The following is an 18,264-nucleotide window of genomic DNA, read 5'->3' as shown; positions in this document are numbered from 1 at the left end:
GGGGGCTTACAGGGTCCCAGGTGTGGGAGCTTTTAAAAGAGGGCTTGGAGGTGGTGCTTGTGCTGGGGAGGATGCAGGTAGGTTAGGGCTGCTCTGTGCCGGGCAGGTAGCTCCTGACTTAAGTCACTGGGAAGGTTCAAGGAGGCTCCAATGCTCGCCGCAGCCTCTGTGCAAGCAGCTGAGGGGAGGCTGGAAGCCCAGACTTTAAATTTAATGGAATTGGTTGAGGCAGAAAAGCTTTTAGTGGCATAGTGTTTCCCAAATACAGAGGGCTGCAGGAGGTGGTGGAGACCAGTGGTCCCTTGTGGAGTTGCTTTGGAGCTATAGAGTGGGTTAGTTTATTCTCTCAAATGGCAAAAAAAATAAAAATTAAAATTAAAAAAAAACCTCTTATTTCTTTAATAAAGCTAGCTTTCAGTAAAGCAGCTTTCCTCCTTTTCCTTACACAAGTCTTGACTTCAACTTTGCAGCTTGGTCTGTGCCAAGCCTCTCCCAGCAGTCCCTAAAAAAGCTGCCCCAGAAGCCAGCAGGCTTTGGGTCCATCCCTCTGCCCTCCTTTGAGCTGGCCCTGCATACCAAGGAGACAAACTCTTGGGGTAGCATGGTGACAGGCAGCAGTGCAAATGTGTGGAGAAAACAGGTAGGAGTAATGGCCTGGGAGCTAGGTGAGGGCATTTTGGGGCTGTGAGGGAAGAGGGGCAGGGAGGAGCCCAGTTCTCATATTAACTGATGACATTGAGTGCATTAATCAGCGAGTGCAGCTCATCCCTTACGCTTTCCAGGGAGTGGCGGATGGTCTGGGGACTGTCCAGCAGCTCGATGCTGTGGGTGTAGGGCTCGTATTTCACCGAGAAAGGCCGTTTGATGTGTGCCGCATAGCTCCTGCAAGGAAAGAAAGGGTGCAGAGGGCTTGGCATAAGAAATGAGTCCTGGAGCCTGGCTCCTACCCTCCTCTTCCTCCTCCTTATCACTGTTCACCCAGACAACAACAGGTTAATGCCTCCCTTAGGCAGAATATCTAGGTTAACATGAATTGTTTGGTTTCTCATTTTTCCAGCCTCATAGGGCTGTAGGGTTAGCTGAAATCACTCCTGTTCAGCAAGGGGGGCACTGAGTTTGTGGATTTCCTGGGGTGAAAAGCAAGGGTCTGCACCACGCTGGAGGGTGCACTGCGCTTATTCCCCTGTGGCTATCTCCAGGCACTTTCTACTTTAATTGTCTTTTTCTTTTTCAAAAATGCCAAGGAGATTTAGAGGCTAATTGGAGAGAAAATGTGTGGTATTATAGTATTAGATTCCTAAATCCTTTCTGACATTCGCTTATTTGCTAATCTCTGCACGGGGAGGGGATGACTGGCTGCAGGCCATGCTAAGGGTGGGACTGACAGGAGCAGCTCAGACCTGAGCAAGGGGATGGGAATGGCATCACCTGAGCTGTGTAGCTGAGCAAAGTTGAACTGTTTTGCACCCAAGGTCAACTGAAGCCTGAATCTCAGTGACAAGCTTGACTTTGCCTGATGCACCTCAAGAGCAAGATCTTGATACCTTTTTAAAAGAAGCACATGGCCCAGTGATCGTGAAGCTGATGGTGAAAAGAAATCAAGGGACGCTTCTCATGCTCAGCTCAGAGGCTAGCATGTGTATTCTTGAAGGTAGGCTTGTGTTTTTTCTTTACCTCTTGACATTGAATTGGGCATTTAATTGTGGGTGCTTGTGGCTAAAATCTGGTGCTGAAAAGGTCTGGGAAGATGTGGGGAGGCATGCTGGGGTAGGCGTGCTCGCTGCTGAGGCTTCACTGTTTTGCTCCTGAATTGCTTAGCTTAGGGTACCCTCTTGTGGCTGCTATGTGTCTGCACGAAGAGGGAAACGCATTGCTTTCTCCCATGGTTGTGTGTGCTGTGGGGAAGACTAACCGTGAATTACTGGGATTTAGGGTGAAAACCCCACTGTCTCAGGAGAAGACTGGGGGCCATATAGCCAAAGTTTGCAGGCTGGTGCTTGAGGGGGGCTGCTGTGCTGCAGGAAAGGGAAATGAGTGCAAGTGGAGGGGTTTTCTGCAAACCCACTTAGTTTGCTTCCTGAAAGATGTGGCTTATCTCACCCAGCTTATTAATGCTGTCACCTGCAGTGCTGCCGCTTAGCACAACTGCTTGGACTTCTCATCCCCCCTTCTTCTGCTGACGGTTAGAAACTTGCCTTCTAACACAAATGTTTTCGCCTGACACCTTGGTGAAGTGTTCAGGTCTCTGTGGGTGCCTGGAAGGGTTCTGTGGGTGCATGCCCACCCTGGAGAACTCTGGGAAAAGAGCTTTTCTTGAGGGGTAGTGTTGTTAATCAATCCCATGGTGGTAGCTGCCAGTAATGCAAATAATATGAACATTTTAATATTTTCACCTCATAGAGTAACATCTGTGTGGTCTGTAAAGAGGATTGTTTAAAGTGCCTGTCACTGCCAAAACCTTATAGCCTAATCTTGATGAAGTGGTGTATTTTTCCCTTTTAAATGGAAGGAAATGACTCATGAGCCAACAGTTGGGTGTTTTTTTTAAAGCAGCCTAGTGTGTGTGAGAGGATGGGCTCCCCAGGTGCTTGCTTTGGAGCAGCTGGACTCTGGGTTACATGAGTGGTGCAAGTGAGTGTCATAAAAGCAGAAGTTGAAATAGAGCAATCCCTGCCACATTATTTATGTGAAATACCCCATTTACAGGACCTGCAAAGTCATGCATGTCATGTGGTGCTTAATCTCAACCTATGTCCTCCCAAAGCTAAGGCAAAACGGTATAGACAGAAGTTTCCTCTGAGAGCTCAATGTGGCAGGACTGAGCTTTCCTCCTGTAATGATGGCTGAGAAAATATTATTCTGATCTGACATCTCTGTGTAGAGCTGCCCTTGCAGCCTCCATCCTGTTTGCAGTCACTTGTGACAGGGAAACCATATTACACTAGTGGGATACTGTGTGGGGTCTGCTAACACATTAACCAGATGAGGAGGCAAAAGCTTCCTTTCCACCTATGGGTAAAAATATCCGTGCCATGTAACTTGAGCTACTAATGATGTCTGGGATTTTTCCTGGTTAAATGACAGGTGTAAGTTGTCCTGTGGCTGCTCAGAAAGAAACACTTCTCTGCCTCCTAAACTCAGAGAACAACACTGTTTTGAGCAGCTCTTCACATCTATACTAAAATTTTTACATGACCCAACATGCGTGTTTCATAGGGACACATTCTGATGGGATGCTCCCGTGTGGCTGGCCGGTTCCTCACCTGGCCTTCCTGCAGCAAGGAAGCAGGGGAGGTCCTGGGGGTGCTTTGGGTCTCTGATTTCTGGACCTGCCACTGTTATGTTGCTTGGCCTTCCTGGGAACTGGAGATGGTCTTTAACTCCTTTCTATGAGAACTAGGGAGCTAGGTTTGTCCTTTCTTTCACTCCCTCAGTCCTATCTCCATGAGTACCTCCCCCTCTGACCCACTCCTCCATATCTGAGCCCTCAAGACCAACACTTGGGCAAATCATACCACAGCTGGGCCCTGTGGCAAATTACTACAGGTGAAAAATGAGTGAATGCCTATTTAGGCCTAACTTTTTGAAAAACCTAACTTTCTAGAGTGCTTCTGAGACCTTGAACTCAAAGTAGCTGAGGTGCCAAGCCCTGTTTTGATATTCTAGGTTTGTATCCCTGTTTAGGTCTCCCTCAGTGCCCAGTCCTACCTCAGTTTGTTTTTGGCATCGCTGAAGCTCTCAGATACGAAATACACAGGCTGGTAGTTCTGGTCCTGGTAGGGCTGAACAGCAGCAGCATCGGGGTCGAAGTCCCGCACCTCTGGTTCGTCTGACAAGGAGTGCTATGGAGACAGGCAGGAAATGCCAGCATAAAAAGAGGGGAACTGGGGAGGACATGCATGCTAGAGGTGGAGAACAGGTCAGATAAAGTCATTGCAGCTGTGCAGAGGAGGAAGGTGTTTGCAGTATAGGGTCTGGAGGAGGAAGGTGTTTGCAGTATAGGGTCTGGAGGAGAGAGGTAACTTGTTAGGAGACTTACTATGAGCTCCCCGTAAGATGACAGGAGCCCGGCCCCATAGGCTTTGACTATCCCATTCTGTCTGCAGAGCCCAAACTCCACTGTAAACCAGTAAAGCTGTGAAAGAAAAAGAAAAACACATGGGCAACACAGTTCTTCCTCTTCATCTCCCTGTCCCTTCTGAGCCCTTGTGTTGCAGCAAGGGTTTGGGGATGTTTGAAGGAATTGGTGTCTGACGTGGCCACCAAATGCACAGAGGAAAATATCCTGCTGCCATACCCTGCACCAATCCCTGCCAGAGTGCTAAGTGAAACTGCTGCCATGTCAGGACAGACATGGTGTCCTCAGGCTGGTCCCTGCATGCCTGGGCATCGCATGGTGCCCTTGGAGCAGGATGGGTCACCTTGCTGAGGCAGAGGCAGAGGAAGTGGATTTAATTTAATCCCATCCCAAAGGGTACCAGCAGTGCTGTCATTAGAAATATGATGCTTGATGATACTCTGGTGCCTGTGAAAATTGGGTTAATGTGCAAATGAGCTCTGCTGTTTAACTGATCTCTGCTCTACGTGGTCATCGTGAAAGAGGGCTGGGGACCCTAAGCTAACAAATGTGGGCACACCAGGCTGTACCAGTCCCCCCAGTACCACAGACATGCTGGTGGAGAGGTCAGGGCCTCCATGATGCTGAGAGAAAAACTTACAGTTGACAGTTTCTCAATTTCTTCATCAGTTGCTCCAAGAGATGCAAGACCAATGTCCTGGAAAGACAAGGGAAGGGGTAGACCTCAGGATAGATTTGCAGCAATAGGCTGTTGCTGTTGGGAATTCCTGTCTACTTCATAGCCTGCTCTGCAGTTGAGGTCAGGGAATTTGTTCGCATTTTCCAGTGTTCCTGCTGGAACCATTTGTTTGAAATGCTGGTTTTGCACATTATTTTGTGGCCTCTTCCTTCTCCTGCCTAGTGCCTCCTGACCCAGGCATTGTCCAGCTGCCCCACTGCACTTCCAGGCAAGTACCTCCATCCACTGTTTTTGGGATCCCCTTCCTTTACCACCAGCAAAACACTCCTTGCCCTCTTTTCCTCAAACCCACCTTTTCCTTGATGGTTACCAAAAGGGTGTGAATGAGGCTCTTACAGGTTGCTCAGTTTTTATTGCCTTGAGACAGCAGATATCAGTTCCCTGAACTGCCATGCATCTCCTGTGGGCTTGTTGTGTTCAGGTTAAATGTGCCCAGCTGCTGGTGCAGTAAAAACCCAGGTGAAGTCTGGAGAGGAGCAGCTCTCCTCCAGGCAACATCTTTGGACCCCTTTGCCAGAAGCACGCCACCGAGGTCAGTCTGGTGTCCCACCTAGTGCCTGGTGTTCTCAGGGTGAAGAAGCAGATGGCCACCTTACCTGAGAGAACTGGGCAAACGTCTTGTCGGCCAGCATCGGGACGTGCCCCAGCAGCTCATGACAGCAGTCCCTGCCATTGCCCAGGGGAAGGAGGAAAGCATGGTCAGCAGCAGATAGCTTGCCCATTAGGGAAGAGTGAAATGTTCATTGCTGGAGTACTCACGGCTCAGGGGAGTGCATGGGTGAGGACGCGTGGCGGATGTACTGCGTACACTGGAACACACGGAAAGCCAGGCTGGCGAGGAAGTCCCGTGCGGACAGCAGGCCGGCCACGGGCCGGAGCTGGAAGCCGGTCCTCTCTGAAACAGTGCATGTGGCCCTTGTGGTGGGGGTACAGCTCACAGGCTGTGCTCGTATCCTGTGTTTTCAGCACTGAAAGCAAAATCTTCAGTGCTGGAAACTAATGGGCTTCTTCAGTGCCCAGACTGATGTTTGTGCTCCTACTGAGCAGCAACTTCTGCTTGTTAGGGGTCATTGATGGGCTTGGCCTTCAGGTGTAGCCCACCAGGTTTAGCTGCAGCCCCCACATCCTGGGGTCTAACCCTGTCCTCTGGGCCATGCACAAACCTCCACCAGCTCTTCTCCCACGTCTCAGCTCGTGCTCTCCTCCTTGTTTAATTTCCCCATCCTTGCTGTCACCACCAATCTGCAGCCCTGGCAGACCTAGAGCTCGGTCCCCTGGGCTTTCCTCTGCTCCATGCCAGGCTTGTACCCACCTTTCAGGAAGCGGGAGACCTCCTCCAGCTGGGGGATGTTGTTCTCATTGTAGCCACAGAATTTCTCCAGTAGATTAAAAGCTTCGAGGTACTCCTTGCAGGCATGGGTTGGATATAGGCTCTTCAGAGTGCTGTACACCTCCTTCCTTCAGGATGAGAGATGACACATTCAGTGGCTTGGCCACTCATGCCCTCTGGTTATATGCTGCCAAGTGCTCATGCCTCTAGATTTCTTGCCTTTACTTTCTGCACTGCTATGTCTGTCTCTTTGTATGTCTGTAGGTTTGCACGAATGTGTACACATATTCAAATGAGTCTGCAGTGTCGGTAGTCATGTCTGCACAGACCTACCTGCACTGACCTGAAGGTCAGAAGACCATATACAAGCTAGTAACTGGATATATATTAATATATTCCCTCTAAATTAGTTTCTGAAACTGCACTATGAAGACAGTCGATATAAGGGGGAGGTCATATAAGGAGTCATATAAGCAGGACTCCAGATATAACCGGCTCTTTGGTTAAGCTCCTCTGGAGGAAACTCCTGCAGTTTGCGGAGTGAATGTGGTTTTGGTACAGCCCCAGGAGAGAAGGAGACAGAGCATCACTGTTTTAGAGACAGCTTGCTCTCCTGCATGCAGTCCCTACCATCTAAAAAAATAAAAAACTTGCAACATGTTAGTGGCTTTTACAACAAATCATTAAGTAGGATATTTATGCTCCTGGTACTTTTTTTCAAAATATCACACCAGAACAATTTAGGTTTCAATTCCTAGCCTTTGGTGTTGAAGCCACTAAAGGCTGTGGGTTAAACCAGTGCTCACCAGGTAGCGATCTCCTCTGCTGTGTACTCCACGTGAGGGATTGGGTCCCCGCTGCAAGGCAAGCACACCATTACTGACAGCAGCAGGGCATGAGGCAGGCTGCTCTCCCCATTGAGAAGGAAGCCCCTTGGAGAAGCTCTGTATGATGTTGATTAATCTTCTTTAAACCAAACCAAGTGACAGGGAGGACAAGCCCTCTGGTAATGGGTCATTTGCAACAAACGGGTGCAACAAATACAGACAGAGAAAAGCATTAGTTCAACCAGAGGTTATAAATAAACAAGGGATGAGCAAAAGCTTAGCTGGACTAGGATTTTCCAGCCCAAATGTTTTTTTACTAGAAAAATGGGAAACCTTTTGTGAGAAATTAATTTTGTGTGCCTGAGCTACAGGGAGCTGATGGCTGGGGAAATGAATCAGTGGGTGGGAAATAAAAGCAGATAATAAGGAAAACTAAATGTATTTGAACTGCAGAAAAATGTATTGTCAGTGAGATTAAAGGCAGCAAGATAAATGAATCTTAGCAATATTATAAATGGGAACTGAAGACTGACACTTGCCTTTTCTACTTCATAATTAACAATTGTATTTCCTAAATCCTTCCATTCTGTATTTAAACATATGAGATATTCACATATGACAGAGATAAAGTATAGTTTCTGTTCCATTCACAGCCTGAAGGGATGTTACACAGCAGACTGTGAATGCTAACCTGCAGACTAGATTCAAGAGAAGGCATACTAAATGTTTGCATTATCTTAGGAGAGCATTTTTCTTGGGTGCCTCAGGGCATCGTTGCTGGCACAGTGACTTTCCATGCATTTAGTATTAGTACAGGACAAAAATATCAATGGGTGTACTCTGGACTTCAAATTTGCAATAAACATGAAACCAAACAGAGCAGTAAGTTGTGCTGGGATACATCAGTTGCATAGGTAGCTGAAAGAAGGGGACCCAGATAATTTCCACAGCCTGCTTTCAGCATGGCTCTCTACAGGAATCTACATTTAAAGTCCTGCTTAGAGAGTGGGACATTACAGTGGAAGTCAGCACTACTGAGTAGGATCTAGGGAATACTTTACAAACCCAACTGAATATTAGAGCTGACTGATGTTGTAGCAAAAATATTGAGAGCTATCACTGCATACGTCAGAACAAAAGTATTAAGTAGGAGTACAAGAGATGGTCTTAATTCTATAGAAGACCATGATGAGGTCATTACTGGAATCTACTTAATTTATCAGAGGCAGTTAAGAGGCAAACCTCTTAAGATTCTATAAATGCCAGCACAGCAAAAAAAAAAAAAAGTCTGATAGCAGAATTCCATCTGGCAGTTGAAAGACTACTAGGTAGTATGTAGAAAGAAGTATGATCCACTGGGTGAAAGCTAAAGCTACCAAAGATCATTTTGCACTTAAAATATTAAATGTTAAATAATTAAAAAAAAAACTTCTTCCATAGCCAGGATAATAAGCCATGGGAACAAATTTTCTAGGCATGTGGTATATTTTTCGGTATGTGAAACTTTGAAGTTGAGACTAGATATTCTGAAAGAGATGCTACGTTTCAAAACGAAGTTAGAGATCTGATGGAATTATGAGCAGCTTTTGTTATGCAGGAGGTGTATTCTGGCTTTATTCATGTATGAATTAAGGACTGCAGACATTTTTAAATTAGGAAGAAACTGAAATGCATGGAGAAAAACACATGAGGAGCTGGCAAGGCTGAATGGAGGACAAAACAAGAAGTCTCATGCAAGTAGCATAAAGAGTTCCCAATAGGCTGCATTGTCATGGTGTTATTTCTATATGGATGCTAGGAAAGACTTACTGCTTATAGTGAAAAGCGATTTCTGCTATTGATTTCCTCCTCTGGCGGTATACTTGGTCAGAGTAGCCCTGGGATGACAAATAGGAACAGAGACATGATTTTTAATCAGTTACTAAATTTTTAACCCAATAACATTTATCACTGGCTGGAGCAAATTCTCTTGTGGTGGTGGTTGCACTACAGTTCCGCAACCAGCTGCATCAATGGTTGTTCTTCAGCCCCTTCCTTCTGAGGGATGGCTCAGAATTCAAATGCAAAGATGTGCCTGTGCAGACTAACTCACCGGGTGATCCAGGTCCAAGTCAGGGTCAAATTTAGTGACCAGATGGTGACACTTGTCCAATTCATAGATCTTTCTGGGAAACCAGTGAACTGTGGGGAAAGAGAAGGAGGAAAAACTGACTGGAAATGGAAGATGGATATGGGACTCAATGGAGAAGTGTGCAAGGAGGTGACCCTGAGGCAGCTGCCTTTTATATATCAAATATTAATATCAAATATTTTGTAAGTTTCTTACATTTGTCTTCCTTAGTGGTCCTCACATCATCTGCTACCCTCTTGATGGAGCTAATGAAAGTATTGAGGTCAGAGCTGTGGACTTCACAGCGCACAAAATACTCCAATTCAGCGGTCCCTTCACGGGGCTTTCGGCTCAGTCTTGTCTCCAGGTGGTGAATTTTAGCTTCAAATGTCTTGTAGAACAGGGAGAAAGAGAACAAAAACATTAAACAAGTCTGTAACACATGAAACACCTACTGGTACTCTCCAAAGATGTGTGTGTGGGGGGAGGTCCCCATTGTCCTTTTTATTTTTTTAACTGAGGTAAACACTTACCTATTAATTCCATGGGTTTTGTTTCTGGACAGACAATCAGTTGGGCTGGTCAGTGATTTACCAGCAGAAAACTTTCACAGTGGCAGAGGAAATTGGATCAAGAGGGCAAATCGACAGAGCCAAAAGCCAACTCCTATGATCCCCTTTTCCTTCAGTCTCCTAAATTTGGGGGCGCTGATGTAGGAGGGGCAGGCTCAGGCAGGCTTGGGGTGCTGGCCGTGGTGCTGAACCGCAGCTGCCTGGGCCGGCCCATGATGGAGATGGAGGTCCCCGTGCCTACATCACAAATGTTTGACTATCTCACTGCTGCTTAATGCCCCACATCAGAAGAGTCTGGCTTCACTCTTGCCAATAGTTGTTGATATGAAGACGCCTGTGAAACTCATATCTCAATGCTGAAATGATCAAAAGGGTAAGAGAAACTGATTTGTTCTGTTCGTTTATTTTGTAAGGGTTCTTGAGGAGCAGAGGAAGAGTTTGAAGAACATTTGTTCTGCCTACATCCAGCTATATGCTGAGCTCTGTCCAGACTCTAGTACTGTTAATGTGGGGCTCTATCAGAACTGAATTCACTCAAAGAATGAGACAAAACAGTCTATAGTTTTCTGAAGGGCCCTAGTAGGTTTTTTTGGATATTATCTTCAGCTCTGTGAAAACTGTTAGTATAAGCCCAAGTCCCTGCAATGACCCAACCTTTCCAATGTCTCTGGGAGACCTGTGGTAGAAGAAAGGACACAATTTCTTTTGTTAATTAGAGGCAGAAAGATGAGAGGGAACAGATGCAATGCCACAGGTAAATTAAATTTAGGATTGTGTTTTTGAATGTATCTACCAACTACACTATTACATTGTCCCCTCAACAATCAATACCTTTGCATTAATCTGACAGCTGTGATTGCATTACCTATGCTTTGGCTGCATGTAACACATACAGCAGAGTGAAACCAGCTTCCCTGCAGCCTGGTTCATGATGAGGCAAATGTCATTATGCCCATCTGCTTTCATATCTTGTACCTGCATTGCCAGAGGGATCTAGGAAATGAATCTTTCTCTGTTGTGGCTTGACATGCTTGACTTTTTATTATCTTTAAAGCTCTCTCTGTGACAAGCTCAAAGAGCTTTTTTACCAGGAGAGATCTTTATGTAGCAAGTAATTTGCATGAGAAAGAAACAATATTTGGACATAAACTGCCCCTACTTCTTGCTTTACATTTAAAAATTGTTTAAATTATAGATGCACTGTAACAAAATCTACCAACTACAAGAACCTATACTTCCATGTTTCATACCCTCTAAGCGGTGTGTTACATTTGAGATGTTACACTGATGAATCTTTCATGCCTTCTCTGGCAGCTCTGAACTTCTCTTAGGAAGGAGACCCAGCCATGGCAATGCCAAGACTGTTTTCTCATAGGCGTATGTTACAGATTCTTTTGGTCTTAAGACAAGAATCATATGTTGCACAAAAAACTTTTCTCGAAACAGTCTTTGTAGAGAAGATGCAAGATGCTTTGTAATGGTTGAAGATCTGAAGCACTTTTCACAAAAATGTCAGAGGTAGCGCTGCATGCTCTATAGCCAGAATGTCCTCTGATTAAGGGGAAATGCGTATCCCCCAAATATAATTGTTGTGTAGTGGTTGGCTATATGGTGTTGCTTATGGTCTGGTTTTATCCCAGAAATGGTTGCATTTTGTGATGGAGAAAGTGTTTTATAGTAATGTATATCAATATATGAGCTAGCAGCATGCCTTTGTGATGACCAAGGCCAGCCACATACTGAAGTGTAGTAACAAGACTGTAGAAAACAGGTCAAGGGAAGTGATTCCTCCTCTCTATCTGGGATGAGGGACACTACATCTGGAGTGCTGTGTCTCATAGAAGAAAGGCATTGATGTGCTGTAACAGGTATAGTGGAGGGATGCCAAGGTGTACAGGTGTCTGGAGCACAGTGTTATATGAAGAAAGAGGAAGGGAATTGGATTTGCTCAGGCTTAAAAAGTGAAGGTTCAGGGGAGAGATTGCTGTGTACTAGTACCTGGTGGGAGGGTGTAAAGAAGACAGAGCCAGGGTCATTTTAAAAGTGCATGACAGGAGGACAAGAGGCAATGCAGACAAACTGAAAGCAAATTCATTGGGGGGAAAAAAAAAGACAAAAAACCAACAGCACACGGGGGTTTGCAAGGATGCTATGGAATCTCTGCTTTGGTGATACTCAAAATGCAACAAACATGGCCCTGAGCAATCTGCTGCAACCAGACCTGCTCTGAGCAGAAGTTTGGACCAGAGACCCCTGGATGTCCCTTACAACCCACGTGACTGATTAATAGGAACAAATTGTCCTCTCCTCTCTGCTGAAGTTAATGAGATTAAACTACCATAGATAAAACATAGCTCAGACCCTAAGTTTGCAAAACACTTTTGATCCTTTCTGGATGATAATGCACTATATAAATGTAAATTGTCATATTTTGGTTCCTGTTCAAATAGCCATGGCTTATCTCAGTCTTTTTATTCGTGGTACTGAGATCCTAGATAACAGAAGATTATATTGCTGGCTAGGGGGAAAATAAAGCTCAACAAGTTAAGAGTTTCCCTTGATGTTAAAGCCATTTACAGGCTGCACCTCTGTGGGGGAACCAACCTTTACCACACAAATCAGAGACTAACAAAGCCTTGACCCAGGTGCTGAGCAGTACTGCAGAAGGGGGACCTACTCTGTAACCATGCAGGGCACACAGCATGTTTTGAATGTGGAATCAGAGCCCTGTGCATGAAGCTGAAGTGCTGAGCAGTAGAGGGGGCTGTCAGTATGCTACAAGCAATGTGGTTGTGGATTGTGGGTGTCAAGTTGTGTGGCTGACTCCAGTAATTAAGCAAAATCCAGCCCAGAGTGTTATAAAAGCACTAAAGTGCAGAGGTAGGGCTCATTCCTAGTGCGAGCATGCTAGGGCATGAGTGAAGCATGACTGTGGGGAGATGATGCAGACAATTAACTTGTAACTTGCAGTAGTCAGACCCAGTCTGAATTGTCTTTGGTAGATTCAAGTGTTATTTCCCACAGAACCGCCATGAAAAGTATAGTGTGTTCCTCAAGGCCAGTGAAACCAGTTAGGGACTCACCTCAAACACCTTGAGTGCTCGGGACAGTGGTGATGTTTTGGCTCCCTTGAGCATGAAGAAGAGGTTCAGCATGGCTCTCCCATCCTTCTCCTCAAAGACAATGGTCTCTGTGGACTCTGCGGCATCAGTGGCTGCGGCTGCAGCCTCTCTTTCCTTCCTGGCATCCTCGATGAGGCTTTGACGTCTACCGATGAACCGTGGAGACTGGAGGCAGAACAGAAAAAAATAACACTTCTAATAGAGCTAGAGGGGATCAGAGGCGACCCCAGTAGCTGGGTGAGATGTGAGCAAGGTGTCTGTACAGGGGAAGATGGGGAAGGTTGTGCTGACTTGCCCAACTTTGCAGAGGAAGGTTTGAGGAGGAGGACCGAGGCATTAGGAGTGAACTCAGGAATGTGGAGCTTTGGGGAAAATCTGTGCAAAATATGCTTGTGGTATGACTAAAGTGGGCTTCTCCCCTCAACTTCCATAGCAAAAGCTTTCAATATTTTTCAAAAACTAAAAATCAGAAACAATCTTGCATGCTTTTCAAGTGTCTGATGAAGTGAAGGGGAGAGGTGTTAGATAAACATGAAGCCATTTGAGAAAAAGACACTGAGGGACAGCTGAAGCCCACAGCTGTGCCCTTGCTGCTTGCACACCCCCAGCTGCACTGAAACACACATCCCACAGCCATTTTCTGATGAAAATATCTGGAAAATAGCTTCTGCTAAACAAGGAATGCCTTACCTATCTTGTGAAATTTTTGAGGTCTTCCTTTGAAAAGCATAGCCTGCTCAGCTACTAAGTCTGTTTTCTCTCTAATTTTCAAAGCCCAACACGATGTTTCCTCTGAAAACCTTCTTGGATGCTTTAAGCTGACATAAACCTGGCTTCAGGGCTACCCTGACATTTGAAATACAGCCTGGAAAACACAGCACCTCTAGCCATCAGCCCACGAGCTTCTCCACAGCCCTTTTTTTTTTTTTTAATAAAGACACCCCTCTGGAATAATATTTGCTGATCCTCAACCACTTTATTCCTTGCAGCACTGAGAAATATTGTCTAACAAATAAGTACATATTGCCACTTGTCTAAATTGGCAGTATTCGTGCCCAAAGAGAGAAGAGATCTAATAAATATCCTGGGCTGTAACTTTAACTTTTAAGAGCTTGCGAATATGTGTTCAGCTTTAAGCGTGTGTTTTACATTGATACCACGCTTAAAGCTAAGCTGCTGTTTGCTTTCAGGTGCCTGCAATAAGTAGGGCAAACAGTCTTGTGCTAGCCCCAGGATCTGCGCTCTGCAGCTATCCAGAATGCTTTAGCTACAGAAGTTTTATTGCATTGTGCCCCAAGGTGCAATATGATTTTTCCTCTGGGATGGAGAGGGGCAGAGGAGGGGAGCCAGACCCAACCCCCCCCCCCCCCCCCCCCCCCCGGCCGTTTAGGCTGTAAATCAGCCTAAAAAAAGGCACTGAAAGGTTTGATGGTGTGAGAACCTGTGTCACTGGCAGGCAGGAGCAGGGGGTCCAGTCTCTGTTGAGGGGTCCTGGGAGCTGCTTAGCTCTACACCAGCATGGTTTGGGTGGGGAAGTTTAAAAAAGAATAGAAAAATATGACCAAGGCTGGATTTTGTTAGGGAGAAGAGCAGCAGGGTGGTGAGGGGTCTGTCTGCCTGCTGCCTGGTTGTGTGCTTTCCCTCTCAACATTGTCTCCACTGCCTCTCACGTTTGTGCTCATCAGGGAAATATCTCCTTTTGGGAGGGGATTTAGGCATTTTTGCATATAAAGTACCCAAACTGATCTGTCGTGGTAAATGCCTTCCATTCTTTGGAAGGTGTTGTTATGTAGTATTTCCAAGTTTCCCCACGGAGTAGCTCCCTGCATACCTATCCAGCTACAATAATAAGTTTAATTTTTTTTTGTAAAACATTTACCTATCTGGGGCTAGAGTCTGATGTCATTCACTTCGTACAAAGGAGTACTTAGTTTTTACTTTGAAATTGCTGCTGGTCTGTGTGTCCAGCCTGAGAATAACCATTAAAAATACAATGCTCTGAATTAAAGCATTTGGGCTCATTGTTTGCAACAGTCCTGGGCAATCCTTCCTGCACTTTGGCATATAGCTGCCATCTGCTTGAACACTGCAACCAAAGCCCTGCTGCAGCTACAAGGTGTCTTGTAAAAACGTATTAGCAGTAGAAAATCTAAATATACAACAGAAAGACTTTCAACAGGGTGAGTTTTATCTCTGGCTGGCACAGCTGATGTGTGAAACACCTTCTGGTGTGGAAGAGTTCTGGGATTGCAAAGCTCAGAGGGGAGACAGATCTGCTGGAGCTGACGTGGTGGTGGGCAGGGGCTGGGTGGCCAATGGCCTGAGGACTCCATGAAGGCTGGGGACGTGCTGTCACATATAAGTGCAGAGCCATGCCCCTCACTTGATACAAACCAGCAGAATAAACCATAGGATCATGGCAATCTCCTAAGCTAGGCAAGAGGGCTTTCGATTTTTTTTTTTTAATTTGGTTTTTGGCTTTTTTTTTAATTTGGTTTTGCTGTTCTGAGAATCTCTATTCAAAGAAGGGGTGCTGAGGTCTTATGTCTGCTCTGGGCTGGAGGAGGCACTCATCCAGGTGGCTGCGCTCCTGCCTGTGCACCCAGTGAACCTAGATTCCTGCAGCCCCTTGCTCAGTGCCCTGCTTCCCACCAAACACGTTGCAGCAGCCCAGCCTGCCCGATAACCAGGCAGCAGCCAGTGTCTCGAGTACTGATTTGACAAAGCAGCCTGGAATATCCCCATTTTCAAAGAACCATACGAGCATTTGTTATTTTGCCAGGGTGAAAATGGCTGTACGAGACAGAAGCCTTCCCCAGTTTTCATCTATTAGAGAAATAGAGCTTACCTCTTTGTTTGCCAAATGTTTTCCTTCCTTTCTGACATGCCACATGCTCCAAAACATGTTTTGCTACCTCCACCGTGTTTCCTCCCACCATGCATCCCAGGGGTGTCCCCTCCCTGTGCCATTAAGGGCCACCCACAGCCTGGCCATGTCCCTGACCTGCAGGGCTGTCCCATGCCACCAGTCTCCATCCTTTCCCTGGGGTCCCAGCCATTTGGGTTAGGTGGGGATTGTCCCTAGAGACTGTCCAAGGGGTTCACCAGAATTTGGTTTTTAAAGGCACATGGCAGCCCAGCGGGATGTTTTCCTCTCCTTTCCCTTACACCTGTAGCTTTGGTGTGTGCAGAAGTATTCCCCGAGGTAAAACCAGGGCCCTAAATCAATCCAGGGAGGAGCATGAATAGAAACAGGGGAAGGATATATTGGGACGGAGCAGCTGCAAACAAACGGAGCAAATTGCCTGTGCCTTGCACGTAGCCCAAAATAAAAGGCACTCTTTTTCATTAAGCTATAACAGGTGAAATCTGTGCAATTTATTGCCTTGCAATCAGCAAGAGCATTAAAGTTTTCAAATTGCATTACACATTGGTGATACCTTGTTACTCCTGCCTTAGGTCTAGAGGTTTTTTAAGTTGCTTTTGGTTGCAAGGGGGTAGAAGTATGTTCGTTTGAGCTTTCATCCCCCTAAATCTTTGCATTTCACACGTACCAATATGTAGAGAGGAGCATGTGGGTAATTTTCTTCTGCCAGCCTGGAGCCAGGGCTGGGGTAAGCCCCCCACTGACAGCATTGGCCTCTCTATCCCTGCCTGCCACTGCCTACAGCTAGAGGAGAGGCTGCACTGTTCGGGGGGGGGGGGGGGGGGGGGGAAGAAGTGGGGTAGGGTTGTCTTACCATGATGGCCTCGGCTTGCTTGGAGTCCAGCTCTGACACCGCCCTGCGGAAGCCTTTGGCTGCAGAGGTGGAGATGTTGGGGGTTGGCATCTTCGCTCTGCCACGAGCTCTGCTCTCTGCTTTTCAGCTCCTTGCCAGCTTTTTATAGGGCAAGGCTGACGTCAAAGACTTTCAAATCTTCCCCCCACCCCGTCACCCCCCCCATCACCACCTCCCTCCTTTCTCCCCCTCGGGCTGAGAGGAGGAGGGGACGTAAAGGAGAGAAACGTTTCTGTCCCATTAAATCTAATTGCCACAAAGATTGCAGACACCCTGCATTCGCAGACCTGCTGCTCCCCCCACTTGTTCCGCTGTGCCCAAAAGATTTCTGCTCCATTTTCCGTCCCCCCACTTCCCTTTCTTCTGGTGGAGTTCGTTCTCGTGCCACATTTCACTGCTGCACATTTACTTCCCCAGCTTGGGCATTGTGTGAAAGGATTTTGATCTGTGAAAGGACAAAATAAAAGGAACAAAGAGATGCAGCCTTTTATTTTCTCCTTGTTTGCTTGTGAGAAAAGCTTCAGAGAGAGAAAAAAAAAAAAACACCTGTCAATCCTGCCTTCCCGATGGCTTTGCTCCTTTTGCTGTAATTTTCCAGAGGCCAAATACCCAAATGGCTGAGGACCTCTGGGACTATGACAGTGGGTGGCACCTCAGGACCTAACCTGAGGATCTTGTTCTGCTGAATGCAGGAGGGGTCCTTTCCCCCCGTGGGATCCACAGCAGCTCTCTGGCACCAAAGAAATGTTGTCCTGCTCTGTGTGAGCCACCACAGCACGGGGGACAGGCTGTCCAAAGCCCCTGCGGCAGGGAAACCAGTCGGGTTTCCCTGGATGCTTGGTGGCGAGCATGCCTTGGAAGTCGTCTGCTGAGGGCACCTGGTGCCTTCATTGGTGTGGAAGCTGGGTTTGTGCCACCTCCTGCGAACACCAGGGTGCAGATCAGCCCCACCAAGGCAACTGGGGAAGCCCCCAGAGCCTGGAGGGTGGTAGATGCTGGAGCCTGCGTGAGCAATTGGCAGCAGCTAAAATTTTGGCCCAGTTCTGAGCCAAAATTAATTCTGACTTGGGTCAAGCAACTTGTCTTGTTACGGGTGCTGAGGACACTGCTGTTGGTTACAGTGGGAACCATAAGAAGGAGCTGAGCATCCTTCGAGCTCCTCTCCCAGAGCAGGGACACCCTGCTGTTAGTGCTTCCTTGTATACCGAGGTAGGTCTCATGAAAATACAAGACTTTAAAGCAAACCCAAACCATATCAGTAAGTTATGAAGACTGGCAGTAAAAAGAAGCAACTACAGAGGAGGCTGCAAAAGTAAAACTGATATATCCTTCATGTTATACATGAACAAAGAGCACCCACTGGGGATTCTGGAGCTCCATTAGTTTGTACATGCTCTACTCCCCCGCAAGGAAGCATATAAAGGAAGTGAGGAGGATGCCTTTTCCAGCCACTGCCTGTTTGCTTTGCTGGAGAAGTTGTCTTATGCAGATTTACAGCCACACCAAGCAATTTCATGCCATCGGGGTGTTAAATGGCTTGGGATGAAGTTGCAAAGATACTAAGGAAAGCCATAGTTAGGCTAAGTACTGAAGAAATGTATGATTAAAACTATTCACAGACTTTTCCACCTTTATAGTATGAAAATTTTACAGTGAAAAGCCTTTCCAAGATTGGGCCAACCTGTTTAGGAAAGAAAAGGGGACTTG

At 46.5% G+C, this 18,264-nt stretch overlaps 1 protein-coding gene across 1 annotated transcript; it reads right to left on the bottom strand.

Annotated features, from left to right (window-relative positions):
* Positions 1-680: 680 nt before the first annotated feature.
* TH (tyrosine hydroxylase) lies at positions 681-16,677 on the bottom strand. The gene is made up of 13 exons (XM_013191684.3): positions 16,519-16,677; positions 12,740-12,943; positions 9,301-9,475; positions 9,067-9,155; positions 8,784-8,851; positions 6,954-7,004; positions 6,130-6,275; positions 5,577-5,712; positions 5,414-5,483; positions 4,719-4,775; positions 4,040-4,135; positions 3,709-3,842; positions 681-882 (listed from the first exon to the last, which is right to left on the bottom strand). The coding sequence occupies exons 1-13, from the start codon at positions 16,606-16,608 to the stop codon at positions 723-725; spliced, it is 1,476 nt and encodes a 491-aa protein (XP_013047138.2). The 5' UTR covers positions 16,609-16,677; the 3' UTR covers positions 681-722.
* Positions 16,678-18,264: the final 1,587 nt, after the last annotated feature.

Source organism: Anser cygnoides, chromosome 5 (genome assembly GCF_040182565.1).
Source record: "Anser cygnoides isolate HZ-2024a breed goose chromosome 5, Taihu_goose_T2T_genome, whole genome shotgun sequence".
NCBI lineage: Eukaryota > Metazoa > Chordata > Aves > Anseriformes > Anatidae > Anser > Anser cygnoides.
Note: the sequence above shows the minus strand (reverse complement) of the source record. Positions and strands in the feature narration are given on the sequence as shown.

Excerpts from the sequence above, each read along its gene's own strand:
- TH (XM_013191684.3), bottom strand. The coding sequence starts at position 16,608 with ATGCCAACCCCCAACATCTCCACCTCTGCAGCCAAAGGCTTCCGCAGG. Across the intron at positions 8,852-9,066 it reads ACTTGGACCTGGATCACCCG|GGCTACTCTGACCAAGTATA; the intron begins GTGAGTTAGTCT and ends TTGTCATCCCAG. Across the intron at positions 6,276-6,953 it reads GCAGAGGAGATCGCTACCTG|GAAGGAGGTGTACAGCACTC; the intron begins GTGAGCACTGGT and ends CTCATCCTGAAG.